Here is a 21029-nt window from a genome sequence, read left to right as displayed (position 1 = left end):
AGCTGTTTACTGCTTTGAATCAATGTTTTCTTGGTTTTAGCATGTTTCGGGACAAAATGGGTATAAGTGTTGTCTAAACATTCCAAATTCAACCCGAACTCTTATAATTATTCAAATGCATTGGATCGTTACATATATTGACCCTATAAACAGTAACAAAACTGTTTACTGCTTCGAATCAATGTTTTCTCGGTTTTAGCCTGTTTTCTCGACTTAAGCTTTTTTTAGGATAAAAGAGGTTTAAGTGTTGTCTAAACACTTCAAATTCATCCCAAACTCTTACAATTATTCAAATGCATTCAATGTCACATATTCTGACTCCAGAAACAGTAACAAAGCTGTTTACTACTTCGAATCAATGTTTCACTGTTTTAACCTGTTTTCTCGGTTTAAACATGTTTTGGAATAAAACAGGTTTAAGTGTTGTCTAAACACTCCTAATTCATCCAAAACTCTTATAATTAGTCAAATGCATTGGATTGTCACACATTCTGACCCTAGAAGCAGTAACAAAGCTGTTTACTGCTTTGAATCAATGTTTTCTTGGTTTTAGCATGTTTCGGGACAAAATGGGTATAAGTGTTGTCTAAACACTCCAAATTCAACCCGAACTCTTATAATTAGTCAAATGCATTGGATTCTTACATATATTGACCCTATAAACAGTAACAAAACTGTTTACGTTTCGAATCAATGTTTTCTCGGTTTTAGCCTGTTTCGGAACAAAATGGGTATAACTGTTGTCTAAACACTCCAAATTCAACCCGAACTCTTATAATTAGTCAAATGCATTGGATCGTTACATATATTGACCCTATAAACAGTAACAAAACTGTTTACTGCTTCGAATCAATGTTTTCTCGGTTTTAGCCTGTTTTCTCGGCTTAAGCTTGTTTTAGGATAAAAGAGGTTTAAGTTTTGTCTAAACACTTCAAATTCATCCCAAACTCTTACAATTATTCAAATGCATTCGATTGTCACACATTCTGACCCTAGAAACAGTAACAAAGCTGTTTACTGGTTCGAATCAATGTTTCACTGTTTTAGCCTGTTTTCTCGGTTTAAGCGTGTTTTGGGATAAAAAAGGTATAAGTGTTGTCTAAACACTCCTAATTCATCCAAAAATCTTACAATTAGTCAAATGCAATGGATTGTCACACATTCTGACCCTAGAAGCAGTAACAAAGCTGTTTACTGTTTTGAATCAATGTTTTCTTGGTTTTAGCATGTTTCGGGACAAAATGGGTATAAGTGTTGTCTAAACACTCCAAATTCAACCCGAACTCTTCTAATTAGTCAAATGCATTGGATCGTTACATATATTGACCCTATAAACAGTAACAAAACTATTTACTGCTTCGAATCAATGTTTTCTTGGTTTTACCTGTTTCGGGACAAAATAGGTATAAGTCTTGTCTAAACATTCTAAATTCAACCTGAACTCTTATAACTAGTCAAATGCATTGGATTATTACATATATTGACCCTATAAACAGTAACAAAACTGTTTACTGCTTTGAATTAATGTTTTCTCGGTTTTAGCCTGTTTTGGGACAAAATGGGTATAAGTGTTGTCTAAACACTCCAAATTCAACCCGAACTCTTATAATTAGTCAAATGCATTGGATTGCTAAATATTTTGACCCTATAAACAGTAACAAATCTGTTTACTGCTTCGAATCAATGTTTTCTCGGTTTTAGCCTGTTTCGGGACAAAATGGGTATAAGTGTTGTCTAAACCTTCTAAATTCAACCTGAACTCTTATAATTAGTCAAATGCATTGGATCGTTACATATATTGACCCTATGAACAGTAAAAAAACTGTTTACTGCTTCGAATCAATGTTTTCTCGGGTTTAGCCTGTTTTCTCGGCTTAAGCTTGTTTTGGGATAAAAGAGGTTTAATTGTTGTCTAAACACTTCGAATTCATCCCAAACTCTTACAATTATTCAAATGCATTCGATTGTCACACATTCTGACCCTAGAAACAGTAACAAAGCTGTTTACTGCTTCGAATCAATGTTTTCTCTGGTTTAGCCTGTTTTCTTGGTTTAAGCTTGTTTCGGGATAAAACAGGTTTAAATGTTGTCTAAACACTCCTAATTCATCCAAAATTCTTACAATTAGTCAAGAGCATTGGATTGTCACACATTATGACCCTAGAAGTAGTAGCAAAGCTGTTTACTGCTTTGAATCAATGTTTTCTTGGTTTTAGCATGTTTCGGGACAAAATGGGTATAAGTGTTGTCTAAACATTCCAAATTCAACCCGAACTCTTATAATTAGTCAAATGCATTGGATCATTACATATATTGACCCTATAAACAGTAACAAAACTGTTTACTGCTTTGAATCAATGTTTTCTCGGTTTTAGCCTGTTTTCTCGGCTTAAGCTTTTTTTAGGATAAAAGAGGTTTAAGTGTTGTCTAAACACTTCAAATTCATCCCAAACTCTTACAATTATTCAAATGCATTCAATGTCACACATTCTGACCCTAGAAACAGTAACAAAGCTGTTTACTGCTTCGAATCAATGTTTCACTGTTTTAGCCTGTTTTCTCGGTTTAAGCGTGTTTTGGGATAAAACAGGTTTAAGTGTTGTCTAAACACTCCTAATTAATCCAAAACTCTTATAATTAGTCAAATGCATTGGATTGTCACACATTCTGACCCTAGAAGCAGTAACAAAGCTGTTTACTGCTTTGAATCAATGTTTTCTTGGTTTTAGCATGTTTCGGGACAAAATGGGTATAAGTGTTGTCTAAACACTCCAAATTCAACCCGAACTCTTATAATTAGTCAAATGCATTGGATTGTTACATATATTGACCCTATAAACAGTAACAAAACTGTTTACTGCTTCGAATCAATGTTTTCTCGGTTTTAGCCTGTTTCGGGACAAAATGGGTATAAGTGTTGTCTAAGCACTCCAAATTCAACCCGAACTCTTATAATTAGTCAATTGCATTGGATTGTTATACATTCTGACCCTAGAAACAGTAACAAAGCTGTCTACTGCTTTGAATCAATGTTTTCTCAGTTTTAGCCTGTTTTGGGACAAAATGGGTATAATTGTTGTCTAAACACTCCAAATTCAACCCGAACTCTTATAATTAGTCAAATGCATTGGACTGCTACATATTTTGATCCTATAAACAGTACAAAAGCTGTTTACTGCTTCGAATCAATGTTTTCTCGGTTTTAGCATGTTTTCTCGGCTTAAGCTTGTTTTGGGATAAAAGAGGTTTAAGTGTTGTCTAAACACTTCAAATTCATCCCAAACTCTTACAATTATTCAAATGGATTCGATTGTTACACATTCGTACCCTAGAAACAGTAACAAAGGTGTTTACTGCTTCAAATCAATGTTTTCTCGGTTTTAGCCAGTTTTCTCGGTTTAAGCCTGTTTTGGGATAAAACAGGTTTAGTGTTGTCTAAACACTCCTAATTCATCCAAAACTCTTACAATTAGTCAAGAGCATTGGATTGTCACACATTCTGACCCTAGAAGCAGTAACAAATCTGTTTACTACTTCAAATCAAAGTTTTCTTGGTTTTAGCTTGTTTCGGGACAAAATGGGTATAATTTTTGTCTAAACCCTTCAAATTCATCCCAAACTCTTACAATTAGTCAAATGCATTGGATTGTCACACATTCGGACCCTAGAAACAGTAACAAAGCTGTTTACTACTTCAAATCAATGTTTTCTCGGTTATGGCTTGTTTCGGGACAAAATGGGTATAATTTTTGTCTAAACACTTCAAATTCAACCCGAACTCTTATAATTAGTCAATTGCATTGGATTGTTATACATTCTGACCCCAGAAACAGTAACAAATCTTTTTACTGCTTTGAATAAATCTTTTCTCGGTTTTAGCCTGTTTCGGGACAAAATGGGTGTAAGTGTTGTCTAAACACTCCAAATTCAACCCGAACTCTTATAATTAGTCAAATGCATTGGATCGTTACTTATTTTGACCCTATAAACAGTAATAAAGCTGTTACTGCTTCGAATCAATGTTTTCTCGGTTTTAGCCTGTTTTCTCGGCTTAAGCTTGTTTTGGGATAAAAGAGGTTTAAGTGTTGTCTAAACACTTCAAATTCATCCCAAACTCTTACAATTATTCAAATGCATTCGATTGTCACACATTCTGACCCTAGAAACTGTAACAAAGCTGTTTACTGCTTCGAATCAATGTTTTCTCTGTTTTAGCCTGTTTTCTCGGTTTAAGCGTGTTTTGGGATAAAACAGGTTTAAGTGTTGTCTAAACACTCCTAATTCATCCAAAACTCTTACAATTAGTCAAGAGCATTGGATTGTCACACATTCAGACCCTAGAAGCAGTAGCAAAGCTGTTTACTGCTTTGAATCAATGTTTTCTTGGTTTTAGCATGTTTCGGGACAAAATGGGTATAAGTGTTGTCTAAACACTCCAAATTCAACCCCAACTCTTATAATTAGTCAAATGCATTGGATTGTTACATATTTGGACACTATCAACAGTAACAAAACTGTTTACTGCTTTGAATCAATGTTTTCTCGGTTTTAGCTATTGACCATGTTCTATCCGGTCTAGGCCATGTCCGTACGGCCGTCCGTACAAGTGATCAATAAGGCTGTCCGTACAAGTCATTAATAAGGCCGTCCATACAAGTGATCAATAAGGCCGAGTTTAAGTTGTATAGGGAGGAGAGACGAGGCCAGTCCATCAAGAAGCCCAAGAGAAAGAGCTAGAAGTCGGCTAGTAGCCGTTAGTGGATAAGGTCACGGGTTGGTTTCTACTTAGTTTGTTTTCTCTCTTTGTGTCACTATCACCAAGTTGTCGTGTGTAAAGGGAGTAGCCCTAGTTTGTCTTGATATTTAAGGGTCTTAGGCCGACATCGTATAACACACACTTATGGAATATCACTCTATACTTGTTCTCTTTGTTCTTTAATTTGTTCCACACTCCATTCACACTCATTACTCTCACATCTCTACTTCCGCTTAAACTAACATGGTATCAGAGCATTTTTTTCGATCTTTGACTCTCTGAACCCACTCTTGTTTCTCTTTGTACTCTCTATTCTTCAAACTTACCCTATATTCTCGCTACACTCTCTTTCTATACTCGCTATTCTACTTATTCTACTCTTTTATTCTCAAATCTGTAACCATGGATAGCAACAAACCAATTGTTACTCCAGTAGTGTAAGAATTAAAGAAGAGAGATTTGTGAGTATAACCAAGAGTTTGAAATCGTATAGTGTGGGAAGAGAGTGAGGAGAGTGAGCGATTGAGAGAGAGTGTTGGAGAAAGAGAGATAAACTCTTTTTCTTGCTTTATTTAGATTATACTTACAATACATTTATAGAGAGTTACAAATGGTATATTCTCTCTAGGATACTATGCACACATATACATGGAGATAACGACATCTCCTTAACTCAACATGTGATCTCTCATTGACTTCCCACTTGTGCAACTCGCCCAATGGCTCTCGATGGAAGGTTCTCGAGGATATGCGACCGTTGGAGGCTTTCCTTAATGGACTGGACTTGTGAGAATATCAGTTGTACGGACGGCCCAGTTGGATGGTTGTACGGACGGTGGTGTGCCACTTCATACTCCCCCTCAAGCTTGACCTCAGATATTGGTCAAGCTTGACAACATAGACACCCACCTCATTAAAAACCTTAGTATAGAAAACCTCTTGGGAAAAACTATACATAAGAGAAAAAGAGTGTAGGTGCCAAGCAAAGAACTCATGGTCGAGTTAGGTCCATGAGACCAAGTTTTGAGTGAATGTATTCACACACTTGTGGACTTGCTGCTTTGGTGAGAATGTCAGCAAGCTGTTCCTTGCTTTCGGTATGACACGGTAGGACCACTCCAAGCTTGATTTGCTCTCGAACTTTATGGCAATCCACTTCAATATGCTTGGTTCTCTCATGGAACACCGAATTGGTTGCGATATGAATGGCGGTCTCATTATCACAATGCATTGTGATTGGTTTGGTTTTGTTCACGGTAGATCCTTGAGAAGAGCCTTGAGCCACATCAGTTCCGTTGTAAGTTTCCTCATAGCTCTATATTCGGATTCGGCACTTGAAAGTGATACAACCTTTTACTTCTTGCTCTTCCAAGTTACCAAGTTCCCTCCAAGAAACGTGCAATAGCCAGTGGTAGAGCGGCGATCTCCACGATCTCCGGCATAGTCAGCATCACAATAGCCTACTAGTTCTGTGTTGTTGTTACGCCCCATCCAAATGCCTTGTCCCGGCGAGCCTTTGATGTATTTGAGGATTCGAGTCACCATGTTCCAGTGATGGATCGTCGGATTCTTCATATGTTGGCTCGCCTGGTTCACAGCAAAGCAAATGTCAGGCCGAGTGATGGTTAAGTAGATAAGCTTACCTACTAGACGCCGGTAGAGGCTAACATCCTTGAATGGGGCTGTATTGAGCTCCCCCTGTCCTCCAGCCTTGTAGTTTTCTTCAAGAGGTGTTGACACTGCCTTTGATCCTAATTTACCTGTCTCATTCAACAAATCAAGTGCATATTTCCTTTGTGATAAGAATAAACCTTCATCCGATCTATACACTTCTATCCCAAGGAAATATTTCAATTCTCCAAGATCTTTTATGTCAAAGACTGATTTCAAGAAGGTTTTAGTGTCTTGAATACCTACGGTGTCACTTCTAGTGATGATGATATCATCAACATACACTAGAATGACTACTATACCTTTGGTGCTTGATAATGTGAATAGGGTGTGGTCAGCCTCGGATTTACGAAATCTTTTGTCAAGAAGTGTGGTGCTTAGCTTATGGTGTCATGCCCTTGGAGACTGTTTCAAGCCATAAATCGCTTTGTTGAGCTTTAACACCTTTCCCGGACCGATGGTGTCTTCTAAACCTGGTGGTGGCCGCATGTATACTTCATCTTCAATTTCTCCTTGTAAGAAGGCATTCTTAACATCCATTTGCCACAGCTCCCAATCGAGGTTGTGGCGAGAGAGAGTACCACTCGAACAGTATGAAGCTTAGCCACCGGAGCAAACGTATCAAGATAGGCCTCCCCATACGTTTGCGTGAATCCCCAAGCTACAAGACGCGCCTTATAGCGTTCGATCTCCCCATTACTTTTATACTTGATAGTGAAGATATACCGTGACGTGACTACCTTCTTGCCCTTGGGTAAATCGGCTTCGTCCCATGTGTGGTTTTGTACCATGGCTGTGTTTTCGGCATTGACCGCTTCTCGTCATACCTTATGGTTCTTAGCCTCATCATAGGTCCGTGGAATCCAGTTTTCATCAATATGGCCAAGAAAGACTTGATGATCCTGAGGAAATTGCACAAGGGAACATACGGCTTGAATAGGATGTGCGACGGCCATGTTGTTGTAGTAGACGCGAGTGTTCTTACAATTGGTGGGAGGAAACTTGAGGCGCTGGCTTCGTCGAAGAGGAATTATAGTCCCAGCATCAGAGTCATCATGTTCGTGTGTGACTGGTTCCTCGGCCGGAACTTCATTGATAAGAGGCGGCTCGACATTGTCGTCCGTAGGTGATTCCTCGGGTGGAGATACCTCTGTTGGCGGGTCTGATGCCTCAAGATCAGGTTCAGTCGATGGCTCAGGCTGAGTGGGTGATGTTGACCCGGCTGGTTCGGTGGTGACCTGATCATTTTCGATGCCTAGTCGCTCAAGGATAACACGTAGGTTTAGTGTCCGGTCGGATGGGGAGGTTGATAGATTGTGAAGCTCGTCCCAGTTTTTCTCATCATAGAAACCTTGTGGTTCCACAAACTTGACATCACGAGAGACTAGGACTCTCCTCGTCGCCGGCTCATAGCACTTATACCCTTTTTGTGTAGTGGAATAGCCGATAAACATGCTTTTAACGCTCTTGGCATCAAGCTTATCTCGTAGTTCACCTGGTCGCAACACATAACAAACACAACCAAACACCCTTAAATGATCAAACGTAGGTTTTTCCTTGTTTAATACCTCAAATGGGGATATGTCGTTAAGGATCTTTGTTGGTGTGTGGTTGATAAGATAACAGGCTGCGAGTACGGCATCTCCCCAAAAACGCTTTGGAACCCTTGTGTGAAACATCATAGACCTTGCTACCTCCATGAGATGCTTGTTCTTCCTCTCATCCACTCCATTTTGTTGTGGTATGTACGGACAACTAGTTTGGTGAATGATTCCATGTTTGGCTAGATATTGTTTGAAGGCATGGCTTGTGTACTCTCCACCATTATCTGATCTCAAAATTTTAATCTTTGCATTGTAGTGGTTAGTAACATAATTTAGAAAATTAGTAAAAGCCTCAAGAACTCTATCCTTGGAGGGAAGTAAAGTCAACCAAGTATATTTTGATTTTTCATCAATAAAAGTAACAAAATAATTTTGATTTTCTCTAGATAAGCAAGGAGATGTCCAAACATCAGAATGAACCAAATCAAAAAAATTCTCATAAATAGTAATAGACTTGGGAAAAACAGATTTGCAATGTTTACCAAGGATACAAGCCTCACAATTTTCATTCTTAAATGACATATTAGGCAACATAAGTTCTAATGCCCTAGACTGAGGATGTCCTAGTCTAGCATGCCAAATAGCACTATTAGCCTTAACAATAATTGAACTAAAACAAGAGGAACTAGAAGGAGCTAAGTTCAAATCCTCAAGCACATAGAGGTCGTCTTTCGATGTTCCTTGGCCGAGGACTTTACTTGTGTCAATATCCTGAAAATGAACATCATTAGGACCAAATATAGCATAACAATTTAGATCATTGGTAGCTCTCTTGACTGATAATAAATTTGAAGTGAAGGTAGGCATGAAAAAGGCTTTAGAGTTTTTGTTAAACAGTTTCAAGTTACCAATGCCTTTAACTGGAACTTTATCACCATTAGCAATAACTACATTACCATTTGCGGGTTCAATTTCACTAATCAACCTAGAGTCACTAATCATGTGATGTGATGCTCCAGAGTCAATAATAAGAGGTGTAGAGGAGTTTGAGGCAAGATTAGAGTTACCGGATGCCTCTTTGAGGGCTTTGATGAGGGCGTCAAGGTCCGAATTCCTCACCAGCTCCAAAGACGCCGCTAATGCCGCTCCATTCCCCTCAAGGGTTTGGCCACTTGGTGTTGAGGTAGTTGCCTCTCCGACCATGTTCGCTTGGTGAGCTCTTGGTCCACCTCGGCTTGTTCCTCCACGGTTTATGCGGAGGTGTGGGTGGAGAATCCAGCAGCGACTCTTGAAATGGCCAGACTTCTTACAATGCTCGCAAAATGGTGTGTTCTTGTCATCATGCTTGTAGAAGCTTCTGTTTGCGGAGGCCACCTCTGCCTTGTTGGCGGTTACTAGCTCCCCCTTGCCTCCAAATAGCCCCATGGAACCATGTTCCTTTTGAATTTGGTTGCATACGTCGTCTAGGCTAGGGAGCTTATCGGATCGCAGGATGTGCTTGATAAGGTCGTTGTAGGAAGGGTTTAAGGTCAAGAGTAAGCCAAACACCTTATCTTGTTCACGCCTTTCGTTTAAGATGGGTGGATCTATCGTCGCCGGCCGGAGCATCTCTAGTTCAGCCCAAAGAGATCTAAGCTTCCCAAAGTGCTTGGTGAACTCCATGTCTTCTTGGTTGAGATTGTTGTTGGCTCTCTTAATTTCAAAGATTCGGTTCACATTGGTAACATTCCCAAAGACATTCTTGAGAGTGTCCCACAAGTCCTTTGCGGTTTTGCAATAGGAGTAAGCTTCAAGGATAGGAGCATCTAGAGAGTTTTGAATAATGGCTAGAACTCCTTGATCTTCTTGAAACCACTTGCTTCTTTAATCTATGACAACATCCTTGCCGTCTTTGGTGGTCTCACCACTTGGAGCTTCGCTCGTTTCAACATGGGACCAAAGTCCTCGGCCACATAGGGCTGTCTTCATGGTCCTTGCCCACAGTAAGTAGCTCTCTCCTTTGAGAGTAACCGGAACAATCATGGTTTTGGTGTGTTCCATGGTAAACTCGTTGGTTTAAGTGTTTGTCCAACGGTTAAAAGAAAAGGGAGTTTTAAGAACAAAGATTTTGAGAACAAAACGAGTTGATGCGGAAGATTGTGATGGAAATGGAGTCAAGAAACAGGAACAATCAGCTCTGATACCATGTAAGAATTAAAGAAGAGAGATTTGTGAGTATAACCAAGAGTTTGAAATCGTATAGTGTGGGAAGAGAGTGAGGAGAGTGAGCGATTGAGAGAGAGTGTTAGAGAAAGAGAGATAAACTCTTTTTCTTGCTTTATTTAGATTATACTTACAATACATTTATAGAGAGTTACAAATGGTATATTCTCTCTAGGATACTATGCACACATATACATGGAGATAACGACATCTCCTTAACTCAACATGTGATCTCTCATTGACTTCCCACTTGTGCAACTCGCCCAATGGCTCTCGATGGAAGGTTCTCGAGGATATGCGACCGTTGGAGGCTTTCCTTAATGGACTGGACTTGTGAGAATATCAGTTGTACGGACGGCCCAGTTGGATGGTTGTACGGACGGTGGTGTGCCACTTCATACTCCCCCTCAAGCTTGACCTCAGATATTGGTCAAGCTTGACAACATAGACACCCACCTCATTAAAAACCTTAGTATAGAAAACCTCTTGGGAAAAACTATACATAAGAGAAAAAGAGTGTAGGTGCCAAGCAAAGAACTCATGGTCGAGTTAGGTCCATGAGACCAAGTTTTGAGTGAATGTATTCACACACTTGTGGACTTGCTGCTTTGGTGAGAATGTCAGCAAGCTGTTCCTTGCTTTCGGTATGACACGGTAGGACCACTCCAAGCTTGATTTGCTCTCGAACTTTATGGCAATCCACTTCAATATGCTTGGTTCTCTCATGGAACACCGAATTGGTTGCGATATGAATGGCGGTCTCATTATCACAATGCATTGTGATTGGTTTGGTTTTGTTCACGGTAGATCCTTGAGAAGAGCCTTGAGCCACATCAGTTCCGTTGTAAGTTTCCTCATAGCTCTATATTCGGATTCGGCACTTGAAAGTGATACAACCTTTTACTTCTTGCTCTTCCAAGTTACCAAGTTCCCTCCAAGAAACGTGCAATAGCCAGTGGTAGAGCGGCGATCTCCACGATCTCCGGCATAGTCAGCATCACAATAGCCTACTAGTTCTGTGTTGTTGTTACGCCCCATCCAAATGCCTTGTCCCGGCGAGCCTTTGATGTATTTGAGGATTCGAGTCACCATGTTCCAGTGATGGATCGTCGGATTCTTCATATGTTGGCTCGCCTGGTTCACAGCAAAGCAAATGTCAGGCCGAGTGATGGTTAAGTAGATAAGCTTACCTACTAGACGCCGGTAGAGGCTAACATCCTTGAATGGGGCTGTATTGAGCTCCCCCTGTCCTCCAGCCTTGTAGTTTTCTTCAAGAGGTGTTGACACTGCCTTTGATCCTAATTTACCTGTCTCATTCAACAAATCAAGTGCATATTTCCTTTGTGATAAGAATAAACCTTCATCCGATCTATACACTTCTATCCCAAGGAAATATTTCAATTCTCCAAGATCTTTTATGTCAAAGACTGATTTCAAGAAGGTTTTAGTGTCTTGAATACCTACGGTGTCACTTCTAGTGATGATGATATCATCAACATACACTAGAATGACTACTATACCTTTGGTGCTTGATAATGTGAATAGGGTGTGGTCAGCCTCGGATTTACGAAATCTTTTGTCAAGAAGTGTGGTGCTTAGCTTATGGTGTCATGCCCTTGGAGACTGTTTCAAGCCATAAATCGCTTTGTTGAGCTTTAACACCTTTCCCGGACCGATGGTGTCTTCTAAACCTGGTGGTGGCCGCATGTATACTTCATCTTCAATTTCTCCTTGTAAGAAGGCATTCTTAACATCCATTTGCCACAGCTCCCAATCGAGGTTGTGGCGAGAGAGAGTACCACTCGAACAGTATGTAGCTTAGCCACCGGAGCAAACGTATCAAGATAGGCCTCCCCATACGTTTGCGTGAATCCCCAAGCTACAAGACGCGCCTTATAGCGTTCGATCTCCCCATTACTTTTATACTTGATAGTGAAGATATACCGTGACGTGACTACCTTCTTGCCCTTGGGTAAATCGGCTTCGTCCCATGTGTGGTTTTGTACCATGGCTGTGTTTTCGGCATTGACCGCTTCTCGTCATACCTTATGGTTCTTAGCCTCATCATAGGTCCGTGGAATCCAGTTTTCATCAATATGGCCAAGAAAGACTTGATGATCCTGAGGAAATTGCGCAAGGGAACATACGGCTTGAATAGGATGTGCGACGGCCATGTTGTTGTAGTAGACGCGAGTGTTCTTACAATTGGTGGGAGGAAACTTGAGGCGCTGGCTTCGTCGAAGAGGAATTATAGTCCCAGCATCAGAGTCATCATGTTCGTGTGTGACTGGTTCCTCGGCCGGAACTTCATTGATAAGAGGCGGCTCGACATTGTCGTCCGTAGGTGATTCCTCGGGTGGAGATACCTCTGTTGGCGGGTCTGATGCCTCAAGATCAGGTTCAGTCGATGGCTCAGGCTGAGTGGGTGATGTTGACCCGGCTGGTTCGGTGGTGACCTGATCATTTTCGATGCCTAGTCGCTCAAGGATAACACGTAGGTTTAGTGTCCGGTCGGATGGGGAGGTTGATAGATTGTGAAGCTCGTCCCAGTTTTTCTCATCATAGAAACCTTGTGGTTCCACAAACTTGACATCACGAGAGACTAGGACTCTCCTCGTCGCCGGCTCATAGCACTTATACCCTTTTTGTGTAGTGGAATAGCCGATAAACATGCTTTTAACGCTCTTGGCATCAAGCTTATCTCGTAGTTCACCTGGTCGCAACACATAACAAACACAACCAAACACCCTTAAATGATCAAACGTAGGTTTTTCCTTGTTTAATACCTCAAATGGGGATATGTCGTTAAGGATCTTTGTTGGTGTGTGGTTGATAAGATAACAGGCTGCGAGTACGGCATCTCCCCAAAAACGCTTTGGAACCCTTGTGTGAAACATCATAGACCTTGCTACCTCCATGAGATGCTTGTTCTTCCTCTCATCCACTCCATTTTGTTGTGGTATGTACGGACAACTAGTTTGGTGAATGATTCCATGTTTGGCTAGATATTGTTTGAAGGCATGGCTTGTGTACTCTCCACCATTATCTGATCTCAAAATTTTAATCTTTGCATTGTAGTGGTTAGTAACATAATTTAGAAAATTAGTAAAAGCCTCAAGAACTCTATCCTTGGAGGGAAGTAAAGTCAACCAAGTATATTTTGATTTTTCATCAATAAAAGTAACAAAATAATTTTGATTTTCTCTAGATAAGCAAGGAGATGTCCAAACATCAGAATGAACCAAATCAAAAAAATTCTCATAAATAGTAATAGACTTGGGAAAAACAGATTTGCAATGTTTACCAAGGATACAAGCCTCACAATTTTCATTCTTAAATGACATATTAGGCAACATAAGTTCTAATGCCCTAGACTGAGGATGTCCTAGTCTAGCATGCCAAATAGCACTATTAGCCTTAACAATAATTGAACTAAAACAAGAGGAACTAGAAGGAGCTAAGTTCAAATCCTCAAGCACATAGAGGTCGTCTTTCGATGTTCCTTGGCCGAGGACTTTACTTGTGTCAATATCCTGAAAATGAACATCATTAGGACCAAATATAGCATAACAATTTAGATCATTGGTAGCTCTCTTGACTGATAATAAATTTGAAGTGAAGGTAGGCATGAAAAAGGCTTTAGAGTTTTTGTTAAACAGTTTCAAGTTACCAATGCCTTTAACTGGAACTTTATCACCATTAGCAATAACTACATTACCATTTGCGGGTTCAATTTCACTAATCAACCTAGAGTCACTAATCATGTGATGTGATGCTCCAGAGTCAATAATAAGAGGTTTAGAGGAGTTTGAGGCAAGATTAGAGTTACCGGATGCCTCTTTGAGGGCTTTGATGAGGGCGTCAAGGTCCGAATTCCTCACCAGCTCCAAAGACGCCGCTAATGCCGCTCCATTCCCCTCAAGGGTTTGGCCACTTGGTGTTGAGGTAGTTGCCTCTCCGACCATGTTCGCTTGGTGAGCTCTTGGTCCACCTCGGCTTGTTCCTCCACGGTTTATGCGGAGGTGTGGGTGGAGAATCCAGCAGCGACTCTTGAAATGGCCAGACTTCTTACAATGCTCGCAAAATGGTGTGTTCTTGTCATCATGCTTGTAGAAGCTTCTGTTTGCGGAGGCCACCTCTGCCTTGTTGGCGGTTACTAGCTCCCCCTTGCCTCCAAATAGCCCCATGGAACCATGTTCCTTTTGAATTTGGTTGCATACGTCGTCTAGGCTAGGGAGCTTATCGGATCGCAGGATGTGCTTGATAAGGTCGTTGTAGGAAGGGTTTAAGGTCAAGAGTAAGCCAAACACCTTATCTTGTTCACGCCTTTCGTTTAAGATGGGTGGATCTATCGTCGCCGGCCGGAGCATCTCTAGTTCAGCCCAAAGAGATCTAAGCTTCCCAAAGTGCTTGGTGAACTCCATGTCTTCTTGGTTGAGATTGTTGTTGGCTCTCTTAATTTCAAAGATTCGGTTCACATTGGTAACATTCCCAAAGACATTCTTGAGAGTGTCCCACAAGTCCTTTGCGGTTTTGCAATAGGAGTAAGCTTCAAGGATAGGAGCATCTAGAGAGTTTTGAATAATGGCTAGAACTCCTTGATCTTCTTGAAACCACTTGCTTCTTTAATCTATGACAACATCCTTGCCGTCTTTGGTGGTCTCACCACTTGGAGCTTCGCTCGTTTCAACATGGGACCAAAGTCCTCGGCCACATAGGGCTGTCTTCATGGTCCTTGCCCACAGTAAGTAGCTCTCTCCTTTGAGAGTAACCGGAACAATCATGGTTTTGGTGTGTTCCATGGTAAACTCGTTGGTTTAAGTGTTTGTCCAACGGTTAAAAGAAAAGGGAGTTTTAAGAACAAAGATTTTGAGAACAAAACGAGTTGATGCGGAAGATTGTGATGGAAATGGAGTCAAGAAACAGGAACAATCAGCTCTGATACCATGTAAGAATTAAAGAAGAGAGATTTGTGAGTATAACCAAGAGTTTGAAATCGTATAGTGTGGGAAGAGAGTGAGGAGAGTGAGCGATTGAGAGAGAGTGTTAGAGAAAGAGAGATAAACTCTTTTTCTTGCTTTATTTAGATTATACTTACAATACATTTATAGAGAGTTACAAATGGTATATTCTCTCTAGGATACTATGCAGACATATACATGGAGATAGCGACATCTCCTTAACTCAGCATGTGATCTTTCATTGACTTCCCACTTGTGCAACTCGCCCAACGGCTCTCCATGGAAGGTTCTCGAGGATATGCGACCGTTGGAGGCTTTCCTTAATGGACTGGACTTGTGAGAATGTCAGTTGTACGGACGGCCCAGTTGGATGGTTGTACGGACGTCCGTACGGCCATACGGACGGTGGTGTGCCACTTCATAAGTAGTGCTCGAAGGAGCAAATTACTTGTTGTGGAAGAGGACCACCAAGACTGCACTTAGTGGCTGAGGGCTATGGATCCATGTTGAAATGGACCAACTTCCCAAGAAAGCTACTAAGGAAGACGGTAAAGAAGAAAAAGAAGAAGACAAGGAGGCTGATCTAGAGAAGGAAGTCAAGTGGTTCCAAGAAGATCAGACCGTGCTTGCTATTCTTCAAAACTCGTTAGACGCACCAATCCTTGAAGCCTATTCATATTGCGAGACGGCCAAGGAGTTATGGGAGACGCTAGCGAATGTTTATGGGAACGTGACCAACTTGACTCGAGTGTTTGAAGTCAAGAAGGCGATTAACGGTCTTCATCAAGAAGACTTAGAGTTCACTAAGCATTTTGGGAAGTTTAGGTCCCTATGGGCCGAGCTTGAAATGCTTCGACCAAGCACAATCGATCTAGCCATCCTCAATGAGAGAAAAGAGCAGGATAAGGTCTTTGGCCTCCTTCTCACTCTCAATCCGGCGTTTAACGACCTCATTAAGCACATTCTTCGTGGCGACAAGTTACTGACCCTGGAAGATGTGTGTTCTCAAGTTCAAAAAGAACAAGGGTCGTTAGGTCTCTTTAGCGGCAAAGAAGACTTGGTCACCGCTAACAAAGGCGTCTACAAGCATGAGGAGAGAAAAGTGGTGGTTTGTGACCATTGCAAGAAGAGGGGACATGTGAAGGACAAATGTTGGATTCTTCACCCCCACCTCAAGCCAGCGAAGTTCAAGGCAAATATCTCTCAAGAAGGCTCAAGCGGGCAAGGTGCGAGTGCAGCGAACCAAGGAAATGCAATGACCACGGCCATGGCTGCACTGTATGGAGACCTTGTGCGGAAATCTGACTTGGAGGCTCTCATCAAGTCCATTACCGCATTAAAGGACTCTCGTACCACCTTTTTTGCTTCAAAACCTAGTAAATCTCTTGTTGTAGACTCAGGGGCTTCTCATCACATGATAAGTAATCCTAGTCTTATAAGCAACATAAAACCGGCTGTTGGTAGTGTTATTATTGCTAATGGTGACCGTATACCTGTTAAAGGAGTAGGAGATTTAAAACTTTTTGATAAGAACTCAAAAGCCTTCTTTATGCCTAATTTTACATCTAATCTCTTATCAGTTAAGAGAGCAACTACTGATTTAAATTGTTATACTATTTTTGGACCTAATAGTGTACATTTTCAGGATATTGAAACTGGAAAGTACTTGGACAAGGAGATGCTAGAGGAGACCTCTATGTCTTAGAGAAAATTTCACCAAGTTCCTCTAATTCGTTTTCCCTTATGTCAAGTCTTAGTAGTATTTCGAGTGATGTGTGGCATGCTAGGCTAGGCCACCCACACTCTCGTGCCTTTGAATTAATGTTGCCTAATGTTTCTTTTGATAACTCTAGTTGTGAGCATTGTTTTGACTTAGTGCCTAAATCTAATACCATTTATGAGCATTGTTTTGACTTAGTGCATTCTGATGTGTGGACATCTCCATGTTTATCTAGAGACAATAACAAGTATTTTGTGACTTTTATTGATGAAAAATCTAAGTACACATGGCTTACCTTGTTACCCTCTAAAGATAGAGTTTATGATGCATTTGTTAAATTTCATAATTATGTCACTAATCACTTCAATGCTAAAATTAAGGTACTTAGATCAGACAATGGGGGAGAATATACAAGTCACAGACTTAAAGAGCACTTAGAGAAACATGGCATTCTTCAACAAACTAGTTGTCCCTATACTCCTCAACAAAATGGGGTTGCTGAGAGGAAGAATCGCCATCTCATGGAGGTTCCGCGATCAATGATGTTTCACTTGAATGTACCAAAGAGGTTTTGGGGAGATGCGGTGATGACTGCCTGCTACTTAATCAACCGAACACCAACTAAGATCCTTCATGACTCATCTCCATTTGAAATACTTAATAAGACTAAACCCTCTCTAGATCACTTACGAGTTTTTGGATGTGTGTGTTTCGTCTTGATTCCAGGAGAACAAAGAAGTAAACTCGATGCAAAGAGCACCAAGTGCATGTTCATTGGCTATTCTACAACACAGAAGGGTTACAAGTGTTATGATCCGGTTCATGGCCGTATGTATGTCTCTCGTGATGTGACAAAAAGGATGGTGAGAGCTTGAAAGACCTATCTCACTCTACCTCCGACAGAGCCGCCAACTTGCAATTTCTTCTTGATCACCTTGGGACTACTACACCAACACATCCCGAGGTAGCCATAGATCATGCTTCGGACGTCCAACCGCAGCCAGAGAGAAGTGATGGAGCTCCAACACCATCTGAGCCAGTTCCTGACACTACACCATCCGCACAGCCCAACGAAAGTCACTCGGTATCCCCAGTCACCAATGATGCTGGTGCGGTCGATCATCAACAAGATACCACACTTGTTGTTCAGCCTTCACAACCTAGGCGAAGTGAACGTATCAAGTCTCATCCGTCCACTTGGAAAGATAAACGGGTGTACTACAATAATCAAGCGGTCGCACATCCTATTCAAGCCGTATGTTCGCTTGCCCTGTTCCCACCGGATCATGTGGCCTTTTTGGGCAAGATCGACAGTCAGTTCATCCCCCAGACCTATGATGAGGCCAAAGATCATCAAGTTTGGGTTGATGTCATGGCAGATGAGACCGGTGCTATGATACGTAACCATACATGGGACGAAGCTGACCTACCTCCAGGAAAACGGGCTGTCAGCTCACGGTGGATCTTCACCATCAAGTTTTTGAGTAATGGCTACATCGAACGTCACAAGGCACGCCTTGTGGCCCGTGGCTTTACTCAAACCTATGGGGCCGACTACACTGACACGTTCGCACCGGTCGCCAAGCTTGACACTGTTCGCGTGGTCCTCTCCCTGGCCACCAACTTGTCATGGGATCTTTGGCAAATGGATGTTAAAAGCGCATTTCTTCAGGGGGAGCTGGAAGAGGAGGTCTACATGTACCCACCACCGGGCTTAGAAGATATTGTCGCCCCGGGCAAGGTCCTCCGACTCCGTAAGGCCATCTATGGCTTAAAACAATCTCCTCGGGCCTGGTATCACAAGCTGAGTTCGACGCTTAAAGCCCATGGTTTCAAACGCTCCTAAGCTGATCACACATTATTCACCGGACGTACCGCTGATGGTCTTGTGGTCGTCCTCATTTACGTTGATGATATTATTCTTACCGGAGATTAAAAAGATTGTATTCAAACTACTAAAGCCTTCCTTCACTCTGCTTTTGACATCAAGGATCTGGGTGAACTCAGATAGTTTCTTGGTATTGAACTATACCGCTCTCCGGAGGGCTTATTTCTATGTCAACGCAAGTATGCCCTTGATCTCTTGAGTGAAACCGACAAACTGGGTGTCAAACCGGTCTCCCCTCCTCTTCCGGAGGATTATCAGGCCCAGCGAAAGGGGGAGCATAAACAGCGGCAGAAAAATGAAGCTGAGGGTGCTCCGCTTGATCCACTAGACGCACCATATGAAGATGTAACTTGTAGGTAAGTTAATTTCTCTCACCATTACACGACCTGACTTGTGTTATGCTGTGAATCAGGTCAATTCATCCCAAACTCTTAAAATTAGTCAAATGCATTGGATTGTCACACATTTATACCATAGAAACACAAACAAAGCTGTTTACTGCTTCGAATTAATGTTTTCTCGGTTTTACCCTGTTTTGGGACAAAATGGGTATAAGTCTTGTCTAAACACTCCAAATTCAACCCGAACTCTTAAAATTAGTCAAATGCATTGGATTGTTACACATTTTGACCCTAGAAGTAGAAACAAAGCTGTTTACTGCTTCAAATCAATGTTTTTTCAGTTTAAGCCTGTTTTGGGATAAAACAGGGTTAAGCGTTGTCTAAACACTCCAAATTCATCCCAAAGTCCTTCAATTAGTCAAATGCATTGGATTGTCACACATTCTGAACCTAGAAACAGTAACAAAGCTAATAGCTGTTTCGAATTAATAATTTCTTGGTTTTAGCCTGTTCCGGGACAAAATGGGTATAAGTGTTGTCTAAACACTCCAAATTCATCCCGAACTCTCACAATTAGTTAAATGTATTGGATTGTCACAGATTTTGACCCTAGAAACAAAAACAAAGCTGTTTACTGCTTCAAATTAATGGTTTCTCGGTTTTAGCTTGTTTTCTCGTTTTAAGCCTATTTTGGGACAGAATGGGTATAAGTGTTGTCTAAACACTCCAAATTCATCCTAAACTCTTACAATTAGTCAAATGCATTGGATTGTCACAGATTATGACCCTAGAAACAGTAACAAGTCTGTTTACTTCTTCGAAACAATATTTTCACGGTTTTTGCATCTTTCGGGACAAAATGGGTATAAGTGTTGTCTAAACACTCCAAATTCATCTTGAACTCTTATAATTTGTCAAATGCATTGGAGTGTTACATATTTTTACCCTAGAAACAGTAACATAGCTGTTTACTGCTTCAAATCAATGTTTTCTCGGTTTTAGCCTGTTTTCTCGGTTTAAGCCTGTTTTGAGATAAAACTGGTTTAAGTGTTATCTACACACACCAAATTCATCCCAAACTCATAAAATTAGTCAAATGAATTGGGTTGTCACCCATTCAGACACTAAAAACAGTAACAAATCTATTTACTGCTTCGAATCAATGTTTTCTCGGTTTTAGCCTGTTTCGGGACAAAATGGATATAAGTGTTGCCTAAACACTCCAAATTCATCCCAAAGTCTTAAAATTAGTCAAATGCATTGGATTGTCACATAATTTGACCCTAGAAACACAAACAAAGCAGTTTACTGCTTCAAATTAATGTTTTCTCGGTTTTAGCCTGTTTTCTCGTTTTAACCCTGTTTTGGGACAAAATGGGTATAAGTCTTGTCTAAACACTCCAAATTCAACCCGAACTCTTAAACTTAGTCAAATGCATTGGATTGTTACATATTTTGACCCTAGAAACAGTAACAAAGCTCTTTACTGCTTCGAATCAATGTTTACACGGTTTTAGCCTGTTTCAGGACAAAATGAGTATAAGTGTTGTCTAAACACTCCAAATGCATCCCAAACTCTTAACATTAGTCAAATGCACTGGATTGTCACCCATTTTCACCCTAGAAACAGTAACAAATCTATTTACTGCTTCGAATCAATGTTTTCTCGATTTTAGCCTGTTTCGGGACAAAATGGGTATATGTGTTGCCTAAACATTCCAAATTCATCCCGAAGTCTTAAAATTAGTCAAATGCATTGGATTGTCACATACTTTGACCCTAGAAACACAAACAAAGCTGTTTACTGCTTCAAATTAATGTTTTCTCGGTTTTAGCCTGTTTTCTCGGCTTAAGCTTGTTTTGGGATAAAACAAGTTTAAGTGTTGTCTAAACATTTCAAATTCATCCCAAACTCTTACAATTAGTCAAATGCATTGGATTGTCAC

General features: G+C 40.9%; 3 protein-coding genes across 3 annotated transcripts; 1 reads left to right on the top strand and 2 right to left on the bottom strand.

Annotated features, from left to right (window-relative positions):
* Window positions 1–7248: 7248 nt before the first annotated feature.
* LOC147940069 (uncharacterized) lies at window positions 7249–9579 on the bottom strand. Its single transcript, XM_087461130.1, has 3 exons — window positions 8893–9579; window positions 8514–8742; window positions 7249–7922 (listed from the first exon to the last, which is right to left on the bottom strand). The coding sequence occupies exons 1-3, from the start codon at window positions 9577–9579 to the stop codon at window positions 7249–7251; spliced, it is 1590 nt and encodes a 529-aa protein (XP_087317256.1).
* A 2633-nt stretch (window positions 9580–12212) lies between these two features.
* LOC147940068 (uncharacterized) lies at window positions 12213–14543 on the bottom strand. The gene is made up of 2 exons (XM_087461129.1): window positions 13478–14543; window positions 12213–12886 (listed from the first exon to the last, which is right to left on the bottom strand). Exons 1-2 carry the CDS (start codon window positions 14541–14543, stop codon window positions 12213–12215), a joined length of 1740 nt encoding a protein of 579 aa, XP_087317255.1.
* A 1102-nt stretch (window positions 14544–15645) lies between these two features.
* On the top strand, window positions 15646–19102 carry LOC147940067 (uncharacterized). Its single transcript, XM_087461128.1, has 5 exons — window positions 15646–15682; window positions 15893–16483; window positions 17581–17672; window positions 17714–18595; window positions 18866–19102. The coding sequence occupies exons 1-5, from the start codon at window positions 15646–15648 to the stop codon at window positions 19100–19102; spliced, it is 1839 nt and encodes a 612-aa protein (XP_087317254.1).
* Window positions 19103–21029: the final 1927 nt, after the last annotated feature.

The sequence above is a fragment of the Camelina sativa genome, chromosome 8 (assembly GCF_030686135.1).
Source record: "Camelina sativa cultivar CO46 ecotype springtype chromosome 8, ASM3068613v1".
Classification (NCBI taxonomy): Eukaryota; Viridiplantae; Streptophyta; class Magnoliopsida; order Brassicales; family Brassicaceae; genus Camelina; species Camelina sativa.
This window is presented reverse-complemented; position numbering and strand designations above follow the sequence as displayed.